Source organism: Eurypyga helias, unplaced genomic scaffold (genome assembly GCF_000690775.1).
Source record: "Eurypyga helias isolate BGI_N326 unplaced genomic scaffold, ASM69077v1 scaffold38203, whole genome shotgun sequence".
In the NCBI taxonomy this organism is placed as follows: domain Eukaryota; kingdom Metazoa; phylum Chordata; class Aves; order Eurypygiformes; family Eurypygidae; genus Eurypyga; species Eurypyga helias.
Genome location: NW_010241254.1, coordinates 22,595 through 35,015, shown reverse-complemented (window position 1 = coordinate 35,015; position 12,421 = coordinate 22,595). Strand labels below are relative to the sequence as shown.

At 36.1% G+C, this 12,421-nt stretch overlaps 1 protein-coding gene across 1 annotated transcript in view; it reads left to right on the top strand.

The window, feature by feature from the left end:
- Nucleotides 1-873: 873 nt before the first annotated feature.
- Nucleotides 874-12,421, top strand: part of LOC104507428 (homeobox protein MOX-2-like) — a 16,113-nt gene continuing 4,565 nt past the window's right edge. The window contains exons 1-2 of the mRNA XM_010148702.1: nucleotides 874-907; nucleotides 2,707-2,879. Coding sequence (XP_010147004.1) covers nucleotides 874-907; nucleotides 2,707-2,879 — 207 coding nt within the window. The remainder of the gene's footprint in view (nucleotides 908-2,706; nucleotides 2,880-12,421) is intronic.

Below are 12,421 nucleotides of genomic sequence, written 5' to 3'. Positions count from 1 at the left end.
AAAACCTGAAACTTTTCCACTGTGTCAGCCTGCAGATGAAATCATACTGCTGACAAAACTGTGGCTGCCAGGTGCTTACAATCCAGCATTGACTTAAAGGTAGTATCCATGTCTAAATAACCAGTTGTCCAAATAACCAGTTGTCCAAGCATGCTTATATTCACACAGGATCTGTGTGGGCTAGCCTTGCTAGCGGTGCTGAATCCTCTGTGCTGGCAAAGATGAAGGTCAGATGGTACTCATGCAGTTATATTTCTCTTTACTTATATCACTATCCCAGTAACCTAGAATTTTGATGGTAACCTGCTAGTTTAGACACATTAGTAAGTTGGTAACTCAGAACCATGAGTATTAACCTGAATGATGACTTGGCTTATTATGGTTTTACTGGTGTAGTAATTAGGTTTTCCTCATGGAACCATCTGCTTGCAGAAAAATTCCTTGTACTATAACTCTTGGTCATTTATAGAGATCAGTATCCTCCTGAGAGATGTTTAGATGGGGACTCCTCAAGTTTTTCTCTTTGACAATTTACAGTAGCAGTAGCCAACAAGGTTTTATGTGTCTGACCCCAGTTGCATGTAGCATTTCCAGGTTTATGTCTTAATTTCTAGTACTTAATTTTTAATATGGTATCAGTTTCATCTGTAGGTGCATTACTTTTATTTAAGGTCACACCCTTTAGTTTGGAAACCAGTGAGCCATGGATCTTTGTTGTTGAAAGTAGTGACATGGGAAGACTTCTTGGCTCATGGCCTCACATGAGCATAGGTTTGCCATAACAGTGAAGAAGACTTTAGCAATGACTTGCATGAAATGTATTTCTGTGTTATACTGCAGATAAGCAGTATGCACACCCACCTGCTTTCAAACATGTATGAAACACGTCTCTGGTGGTATAAGAATGGTAAGTCTGAATGCTAAGAAAAATGAGTTAGGTATCTTCAGTGATGCATTGGAATGGTGATATAGGGGTTTAAGTACTTAAGTTCACATCATCTACATAGTATTTGCACCTTATGATGAGGAAATTTCAAGGCAGAAAGGTAACATACATGTTTCTGCAACTGAAAAATGCAGAAAGAAGTTATAGTGACTCTAGTTTGCCAAACAGTATGAAGGAAGAAATGTGAACTTCTAGGTTTAAGGTGGGTTTGATCTGACAAGATTTCTATGTTGAGTTTGGAAAATGAACCTTGGCACAACACTGTAGTCAATGGCATCTAATGGGGTCCTATCGTAGAAAACTGCAGTTGTGTCTGAACAGCTCCCCAACCCACTCAACAACAGTGGTGGATACTCTCAGTCATACACACAAGCAGTACCACCACATCTGAACACAGTTCTGTGTGTCATGTCAGCAAAAGTTAAGAGGTTTGGTGATTTGAATCCATTAGCTTTAAAACATTTTAAAGTAATGACTATAGCAATGAGTTCAACAGTTCTCCTAAAAGAAAAAAAAGTTCCCTTCCAAGCAGCAGAGTAACTGACAAAAAGTGAAAACAGTGATAGTTGACTGTAGTTTTGAAACCAGACCCACTGGCTGGTAGGACAGTCTCAGGCATGTAAATGATTCATCTGACACAGAGTCCCAAGAAGTGATTTCTTTCGGGCCTGTTCATTTGGATGTTGAGGCAGGTTTCTGTTTAAATTAGCAGCTGAAGTGTGAATTTATCTGTGACATTTTTAAGATGGTTTATGAGGCCAGAATTTGACTAATGATACTCCTACTGATCTCCTGCTAATTTTGGATTTATAGGTGCTGTATCATACCTAAACTTATAAATGTCTGGTCCTTGTATTTATTCCCTCCCCCCGCCCCCATCCCTTTCCACTGGTCTTTCTCTGTTTTCTTTCTTTTTTTTTTTTTTCCCCAGTTTGACCACTTTTCATTTACTTAAACAGACTTCACTGACAGCAACAGAATCACTATCACTGAGTTCAGTAGCTTGACTTAGGACCAAATGTACCTGTTTCTGAGGAGGGTGGTGATGAAATTTTCAGCAAATATTCTTTGACCAAAGTATAAGCTTGTGACTGAAGTGTTCCTTAGGCAATGAACTGTAGTGTTAGTAAATTTTCTGCACTGATACCAGCTCTGGCATAACCTCCCTACTTGGACTATGGCATGAGTAGGAGGAGTTTCCATTACCACATGGGATATGCTCACCAATTTCTTTTTGACGTGTTGCATTTCCTATGCTTTGTTTGTTACCTTTCCCTGAAGGTGTAACTGGCTAAACCTTAAAGTGTGTTCTTTAAAATACAGCTTTGGATTAAAGTATTAGTGAAATGATAGGAGAGAGATTCTTGAAGTATTATTCATTAAGACACCAATCAAATGATGCACATCCTGTACTTGTTGGATGCACCAAGAGTTGCCAGAAGTGGGAAGGAGTTGAAACTTTGCAGAAATTGTACAGAGAACTGTTAGGAAATGAAACACTGCGAGGTTTAAACTAAAGTTTGACGTGCATGAATGGAAGCAGCAGCTCATGCCTGTCAGAGCTACTGCTGCTATCCTGATTTATGGTGAAGAATCCATAGGTATGAAAGCAAGGGTGTATTTCTGAGAGAAGAAAGTTTGAAGAATGTAATTTAAGCACATTGTTATCTTTGAGCTTGTTTCCTATTTAGCTGTACTTACCTTTGAAAATGAAATTCTTTTTTCATGTGTTTTGTGGGTTGTTTTTTTTTTTTTTTCAGATTCCCAAGAAGGAAACTACAAGTCAGAGGTCAACAGTAAGCCCAGGAAGGAAAGGACAGCTTTCACCAAGGAGCAAATCAGAGAGCTAGAAGCAGAATTTGCTCATCATAACTATTTGACCAGGCTGAGGCGATATGAGATAGCAGTAAACCTTGACCTCACTGAAAGACAGGTACTGATGAAAAATAATGGACTTTAAATGCTTGCCCGATATTTACCACTGGTTAGTAGATTCTCACAGTAGAGTTCTTGTTTATGTTACTAATAGATGTGTTGATCTATCAGATTGAATGTTTACAGCAAAATGATAAACATTTCTTATCTCTCTGCTATGCAAATAATTAATATTTTCATATGTACCAGCTACAGATCACTTTCATCTGGTAGGTAGAGATGGACGATAAAAGCATGCGTAATATGTCTGTTAAACTGATGCACATCTTTTCTAATCTTTCCACACTGATGTGACCAAGGAAATGATAGGTCTCAAATACTGCATGCACAAGCAGTTGATTTGCCTGCATGCAACAAATATAAGCATCTTGTTTTATTCTATTAAATATATGCACTTGCCATTTGTCCAGAGTTTCTGAACATCCTGTTTCCAGATGGCAGCAAGAATAGGAACACCAGCAAAACTGGAATACAGGCAATTTTAACTTTATCTTACCCTGTGCTGTGAAAGCAGAGGAGACAATGGAATTTCTTATCACTGTTACTGGTTTCCTGCTCACCAAACCCTTGTCCAGGAAACACTTCTGCACGTGCTCAAGTTTCATCATGCATGTTGTCACATTGATTTCTAATGGAAATATTCATGTTAAGCATGTAATGAAGTGTTTCAGGATCTCATCCCAACACATTAAATATGGAGTAAAGTCATGTTTCAAATAATAATTACATCAACATACACATTTATAAATATGTTTTAGTAAAGACATTTAGAATACTGGACTCAAATACACCAAATCTGAGGGAATACTACCTACAGTTTTATCATTAAAACTGAAAGCTTTTTGCCCACTCATAGACAGTCATCCTTTCTTCAGGAATCAATATTAGATTGAGGTATTGTGCTAGATACAATCAGTAAGATGATGATATATTCAAGGGAAGAAATCAAAGTAGCACTGTGAACTCTAGATATGAGAAGTTTTGCAATTTTCTTGAGTTTCATTAACACTATGCAAATGGAAATCTCTCTTAAAATCTAGCCTTTTCTATACACAGGAACACACATTTACTCACACAAGCATATGAAACAGGTTTTTTTCTTTGAATGCCTCTAGAAAATGTCTGTCCCTTCCAGTTTGTCAAGCTTTCTCTTGTTTGACTTGAACACTTTATCACGTTCCACTGGGCCATTTTCAGTGATTTAAATATGTCTGTTATATTTGTAAAGCACACCATTTTGTATCAAACAATTAAAAAACTTTTGGCTCTTTCATTTCCACTAACTAAGGTAAGCTGATACAATTAGATTAACTTCCACACCTGATTTTGACATCTAAGCGGAGGAGAAATGAATTCTTCTTTCAGTGACAAAGGTATAGTCAATGTGGAGCTGAGCAATGATAAGTTAAAAAAAAATATCTACTGGCTATTTTGACAAGAATCAGTAGGCTGAATTAAGAAAACATATCCCCATGTTTACTAATGGTGAATTTAGGCTGGAATTTAACTGTTCTCCCTGATAAATTCTTTATTCTTTTCTTCAAAGATCAGGTTGAGTAGTACAGCTAAATGAAGAGACAGTTCACTATCCTAAAGGAAATAGTTAAATTAAGAGTATTTAGCATACTGAAAGAAGGGACAGAAAAATATTGTATATTGTCTCTGGAAGAGAAAAGGCAGCCTGTGCTACAGAAGTGCAGAGAATTCATTTATGTCACAGGAGTACTCTGTTTTCTAGCTATCACATAATGTCGGTTCTAAGCATTCTGCTGATAATTGTGATCATTTGTATAGAATTACAATTAGTCTATCTGATTATGTAATCTAATTCTTTTCTGCTTCCCCAGACTATCACAGGGTGAGAACTGAGCTGACAGAGATTCCTTCCTTCCTCCCTTCCTCCCTCCCATCCTTCCTTCCTTCCTTCCTTCCTTCTGCCTGCCCGCCCGCCACTCTTGCTTAGAAAAGGGAAGCATTAAGATTTTTAGTTTGATAGAATCCAGTTATGTATCTTGCCAGAATAAGATGTTATGAGACAAAAGAAAAAAAAGTTAGCATAAAAACTGTATTGTTAATCAAAAAAAAAAAAAGAAAATTGAAAGGAAATTCTGGATGTATTTTTCAGCTTCTGAATCATACTTAGTAAAGTAATGATATCACTTCCAATGTTGTCAATTAGAAATGTCTCTTTTTAAAATCAAATATATTGCTTTGATGGGAATATGGTTTAAATAGGCATGGAACTGGGTGTGTTTTTCCATGGTATACGGCAGTTTTTAGAAGCTGAATGAAGTAAACCAAAAGGCTTGACTCTTCTAACATACTTGTTTTATATCAGTATTCCTTCAATGACTTAAAAAAATACTCCAGGGTGAACTTAGTGTGACACTAATATTTCCTTTATTTGCATTCACAAGACTCATATTCAGGACTTGTCTTTCCATCATTAACAGAATGAGTGATTATTGTTGAGTGCGATAACAGCACTTGCTTACTTACTACCATTATTGCTTTCTTATACTGGCTGTCTCAACAGAGGAGATCATATTTCACACCTATCTTAAACAGATGAAACAAAACCAGTCCTTTCCTTAAAATTATTATAACTAAACTAAAATACATTGATAGAATTCAAAAAAGAAACCACTCTTCAGTGAGGTAGCATTTTTAGAAAATTGTTATATCTGGAACAGTTTTAATTTGCTATTTTTCCCCCAAAAGCTGCATTGCTACTGCAGTAGTTCCGTTTTCAATAAGTACACACTTAAATAATAAACTTGATTTCATTACAGGCTGTAGAACTATTTGTGCTGGAGTGTCTCTTTGATTTCTCACGACACATTGAATTTGCACACGGGCAATTAAAACTTGCTTCAGATAATACGTTGACAAAAACCAACAGTGGGTATTGGGTAAACTAAGATCTCCTCAGAAAATGGGTTTGAGAGATGACCTAAGCCCTCATAAAATTAATTTTTTAGCATAATTGTTTTTTGCTATGTTTTTAATAATTGACAAATATAGTATTCAGAGGACAGAAGAACAAAAAATAATCTGGGGGAAGTATTGTTGGGTCATCCTAAAGTTACAGCTTTATTTCCCAAGATATGAGATAAATCACAGAGCCTATTATCTTAAGAAAGCTCTATCTTCCTCTTGACTATAGTGATAATTTCAACCATACGCCACAGCTTAAAAGAGGCACTGACCAACTAACACTTCATAATTACCTTTCTGGCATTTAAACAAGCTGTAGAAAAAACATATGTCTGACCATATTTAAAAAGCTATGTAAGGGTATTAAAGTTTTCTACAGTCATCAAAGTAAGGCTCCATTTGACTTTTGAAACAACTTACAAGATCAGTTCAAACATAAATGACTCATGGAAAGCTATTTCACAAAAATAATAATGAAAAAAACCCCTCACAACATATGGATCAGGAGAAGGAAGTAATTCTATCACTCCCTAAAAAGGAAACCTGAGTTACAAGACAGGAGGATGAAATTAAATAAGTGCTTCAATTGCCTAGATATTAAGAGTGCACTTTGAGAACATTATAAGCACATCTGGTGATAGGATGGCTCTATTATGGTATTGTAAGAATTCCAGCAGCATAGGTACATATAATTCCTGCTCCATCTCCTATAGAGGGTATTCACAATCCCTGCTCAGCCAGCAGTTAATAATTTTCAGCTGCCAGGCCTCTATTATATTTTGAGAAGCCAGTTAGTCTAAAAACTGTCTTAGCTCCCTAGACATTTGTAACTTTGACAAGCACATTCTTGGCTTCTTTGTACATCCAGATAAACTTGGAGAAGGTTCCATGCAAACTTTTTAATATCTCACTGTGGGATGAGGAGAGGAAGCAGCTGCAGTGGGGTATCAGAGGCGTGGCAAAATGGACATTTTTATGGAGTTGGTCCTGCCAAATATAGAAAGAGTAGGAGATCTTTCCACCTCACAAGATCTTTTTGCATGGAGCTAATCAAAAGAGTAATGTTGCAGTTCTGGAGGCTAGCTAAGGTTACCGGAATAAACAATCCAAATATGTAATGCTTCTGTTTGCCAACATAAATGAAACATCCCACCTAGGCAGATTAAATTCTGCTGATGGCAATGAGAAGGTTTATTTCTTCTTAACTTTAATTACCAATACCAGCCCAGAAACCAACGATCATTTATAAAAAGGCCTGAAGCAATTGAATTTGCATAGACAAAGGACAAAACTTTGTCAAAATGAAGAGTGATTTTGCATCTGTGTTTGGCTTCCATGTATGTGGTACCAACATGGGATGAGTGACAAAGGAAGAAGCTTTGTAATGCATTTTTATACCAGAAAGAGAAGCAAGCAGCGTTATTTAAATGCATTGGGCAATGTTGGTATAATACCATAACCCACACTATAGCACTGCGTAGTTATGACTATACAAACAATAAATGAAGTTTTGCATTAGAAGAGTTTCCTTCAAACCTAGTTGCCTCAATCCTTCATCACAAGTGAATTCAGTGAAATCCTTTTCAGCATTGCAGAGCTCAAGGGAGTCTAATTACTGCATTTTTAGATGTGACTGGTAAGTTAAGGGTAGCTCCCCGTAGTCACTCAGGTGAGAAACCAGGGACTTCAATGTTCCTCAATAAGGTATTTGTTCTGGACCACCTCTGGAAGAGTAAATGTCTCTCCATGCATCACACAGCATGACTAGTTTCCTACTTTAGGAAGCTATATTTCTAAGGTTAGGTGGTAAAATTATTCCCCTGTATACTTTCAAACAAAATCAAACAATGTATTGATAGGACAAGCTTGACCATATCTGTCTGATTTATTGTGCTGTCATGTCTTCTCTGAGAGGCAGCTGCTCATTCCAAGCTTCCATGTGTTAAGTACTCTCTATACACAGTATAATAATGAGTCTGTGTGGCTTGAAATCCTTTGGATTGTTTGTTATATTTAAAGTAGCACTCTTAATAACATAAAACTCACTAATACTTTTATATTTGTCTTGAACAATATAAATACTAGCAGTAAGAGTTACTGTTCTCACTCGGTTCTTTTTTAGGAAAGAATGCTGCTAGCAAACTTAATTATAAATTCTGCATAATTCTGATTTGTACAATAATTCTCTAAAAAAACCCATACATAGCAAAACTTTAAACAGCATATTTACTTTTGCAGTATTGATTGAATTTGAACAATCAATTCCATGTGAGAACATCCAAGTGCCTCAAGCTGTTACTTCTGAATGGACATTACACCTGCAGAGAAACCCCGTGAGGTTCTGGGTGGGGAGAAACCTCTGTCTGTACCAAGCAGCATATGAGATATAGACAGAAATATTACCAGTTCATACATACATCTGCTTTTACAAAGTGAATAAGGCTCTGCTGTCTCCTACCCTTTCTTAGAAAGCTGAGAAAGAAGTAGCTGTCAACTGTTTAAGGACATAGAAACTTTTTAAGTTTGTCATTTATAGTCACTTTATAAAACAGAGAGAAGAAATCAGTGAAGAACAAATGGTATTGGAGAGGTACAAATGGTCATGGAGAGTAAAGGTGATTTTTTTTTTTATGCAGGGCATTGAAAAATGTAGAATCTGTTTCTGGTTTCACCAGTTTCTTCTCCTCAAGGCAAGCTGTGGAAAGCAGCTGCAGCCTCTTGAGCCTTACTAGCTTTAAAACTGGATATTGATTTTGACACTTGTTTACCATCAAAAGGTGGTTTACCATCCCAAACTGTCTTGTTTTGGAAGGCAAAAAGGCCCCTCCAGATCTGAAGTTATGAACTATAGAATGAGCTTAAGTGAATACAATTGAGGGTGCTTCTTGGGCAGGGAGATGCCTTTCATAGACATAGACCACTGGAGGATTGTCGTGGGCTGGTAGTCAGAGGTTGCTGAGTCCCACTTCTTGACATTTGCCTTTCTTTGTACTAAAGGAGGAGCAGAAAAACGCATCAACATAATCAGTTTGGATTACCCACCATCTTTTAACTTTCACACTCAGTTGACCTGTGCAAAAAGGATGTATAATGATTCGTGTTAGAATTCTTTTCTTGTGAAATAAAATGCTCTATGTGTGAGTAATTCATGCAGAAAAATGCCTATACAAAGAGGAGGCAAAGTTTAGCTAAAAGCAATCTTCCACACAAATTAGTCTTCCACCATGTGTTTATTTTGTAGATTTAGATATATGTGAAAAGAAACTGGATGAAGGTAGACTCTAAAAAGATATATTGTAGGAGAATAAAGTAGAAGAAGTTCTAGTAGCAGCCTCACAGATTGCCTTTCTTTTCCTCTGCACAAAAAAGAGAGAATAATTTTATAAAAATATTTCCTTAGATTATGTGCAACAGGCCAGTAGCAGGAAAGAACCTGAAATAGTGTGTCCCATTCTGCTTAAGGTATGTTAACCCTGAAACTTCAGAGAGGTTTTGAATAGGAAGAGTTAACTATTTGATCATGAAATTAATTTTGAAGATCACTGGTGGAGAAGGTGGCAGTTCTTTGGATGGAGTAAAGAAGGTAAACTGAGTGCTCTCAAAGACTTCTGAAACAGAAATTAAATACTCCTATCACTGCTCTGCTCTGAAATATAATGTCTATTCCACCACTGTTTATGCGTGGGAGGTAGAAAGGAGAATGTATCACCTAAGCAGTACCCAAACCTCAACTGACTTCTATGTAACAAAAAACCAGAACTCACTCCTACACCTTCCTGGGTGCCAAAAGCTTCAGCTGTCCTTTGTGCACCTGCCAAAACCTCCCCTTTTTCTCAACAGCTGCTGCAAAGTACTTGTGCACATTCAGTGCAAAGTCTTGTAAAGTAACACGGAGCAGATTCCTTTAAATCAGTGAGCAGGTGACAAGCAATTTTAATCAGAAGGTTCTGGTACCACTCACTAATTTCCAAAACCAATTTAATCTTCTCTAATCAGTGTATTTTGGTATCATTTTATAATAACTAAGAAGACATTTTATACTTAGAATTAGTTATGGGTTTTTAAGATTTTTTTTTAATTGGAATTCCTTTAAATCATATAAGGAAGAAAACTAAGTTTAATTGAATAAAACTCTCCCATGCATCTAGCATAACTGAAATCCAGCTGAACTATTTGAAGTCTGATGTCATCTTTAGTTAGTGAAGTGAACTGATAACTCTACTACCATTTCTGTAAATATCTTAAAACTCATAGGTTCAATTCTCCCAACCCTTGTATTTATTCATAGCGTAGAAAAGGAAAATAAACTTTTCTAGATTCACATTCCTGTTTGTTTTTATAGGTTTCTTGAATAAATGAAAATACTATTTCTATATATGCAAAAAGAAAAGTAAGTTTCAGCTGTATAAAACCAGTGATTTCCGTAAAGTTCAGAAGTTTGACTTTCTTTAAAACTTGGCAGCATAAATGTACTATCTAAAAATAACAGGAATGTTTTCAGAGCCAAAGAAACATGAGAAGTAACTTTTTTTTTTTTTTAATTTTGAAAAGTCAGGGTTATTTTGTTATCCATGTGTTTGTCTGCATTAGAGGAAGGTAAATTGACAGATTAAAAATAATAATAATAATGAAAGAAAATGGACAATGGCTAGCCAGGGACAAAATGCTTAGAAGGCTCACTGATTTGGTCTTCCTGACACATCATTTAGGTATAATAAAACATGGAATTTGGGATACTGACTTCAAAGACTCATACTTAAAAATATGCATCCCTTATAGCATAGTAACAGTTTAAACTGGCACAGCACTCTTCTTTCTAATTTTTAAGGTTTGTGAGATATCAGACCTCAAGTTTTAATCTTGTCTGGGACTCATGCCACTAAAACTTGGAATAGAAAACCTAATTTTAGGAAAGAATCTTTCATTTCATCAAAGAGCTTTTTTAAAGAGAAATGTCTTTTTTCTTGAAAGAAGAAAGACAGCAGATAGTGCAACTAAAGTAGTTGTGCTTTAATTTTTCAGACAAGAATGTCTTTATTAAGAAATATTAATTATAGAAGGTATCCATTTATCTTTTCTCTTTATGTACAAAATGCTAAAGTCCGATGTCAAGAAAAAGCATCTTCATTCTACAGAGCATGGTGGAAGCCAACTCCTTAAAGTTAATGTGACTGAAGTGCTCTGCTGAAGAAGTAGTATTAAATGAGAAGTTTAGGTGATATGCTTAATTGGAACCAAAATGATGAGTTGATGTCCACATCATGACGTTGTATTAAAGATACACATGCAAGACAGCACATAATGTGGCCTTTAAGCCTACTATGGACCTATATATCATAAGTATACAATGATTACTCTAGTAATGTAGACACTAACAATGTCAACCTCCTTGTTTTGCATGTCCTTCTGTAATTCCTACAGAGTAGACCTGAAAGTAAATTGGTCACATCAAAAACATTGGTCGTGTACATCAGGAGATGTGCAATGTGAAATCATTTACTTGTATCTGAAGTAACAGCCTAATCATCAGATGTGGAGATGCAGATGCTAAACAACTTGTTGACTAAGGGAAAAGAAACTCTGCTTTCGTGCCAGTAAGCAGATGTGCTCAATAGACTGGCTCAGACGTGCTGATTTAGAAACAGCTGTTAGTGCTACCATCATCTTTAATATGGTTTATTTCCCTCCACTTCCTTTGTTTTCCATACATACATATGCTTGCTCTATACAGTTAAGTTGTGCTAGTCAGAGGGTGGAGAAGAGGGAGTGCGTTTGAATAAATAATAGGCCATCAGGACCTGATTCTGGGAAGTGGTGAGCACTCTCAGCTCCTACTGGAGCTAACTTAGACTTGAAAATCAGCATAAAATGGTTCATAAAAACTACAGTATTAAGTTTGTTAGAGTAGATCTTTAAACTATTTTCAAAGTATATTGGTTTTGCAAAAGCTGTAAATGGCAGAAACTAGTTCTTTTACTGGAAAACAGTTCGAGTTTTAAAGTTCAGTTTAGTAAGGGCTTTTTCTCTCCTCTTTATTTTAATTTTAATTTTTTCTTTATTTTTCTTTCAGTCATTCTCTTTTTTCTCTCACTCTTGCTCTTTCACTTTCTCTCATTTTCTCTTCCCTTTCTCCTCTCTCCTTTTTGTTTCTCAGGGTGTTTTGTTCTGATGCATCTTTTGTGCAACACCTCGAAGTTTCAAATGACTTGTGCATTTGAAAAGCACAGTTTTCCATGAATCTAGACAAAATGACGCTGAAGTACTTCACACAAAATTTGCTTCATTTCCTGTTACTAAAATATAGATGGATCATGTATTGGTACAAAATATACTCTTCATAACTGACTCTTCAGCTCCAAAGGAAGTTCAAAATTCCAATATCTGAATTTGATCTCTAGGGGAAGTAACAAGTGAAGGACCTGCCTCATATTATTAGCATATGAGCACTGAAGTGTTCATCTAGAGTCCATTGAACTCTATGAAAAAACTCACAGTGACATTAGTCTACTTTGGATCAGGTCAAAAGTGGATTTCAGTACTTTATGATGGAGGACTTAAAGAAATATATAAAAACCATACCTACCATATTCCCTTATGTAAGAT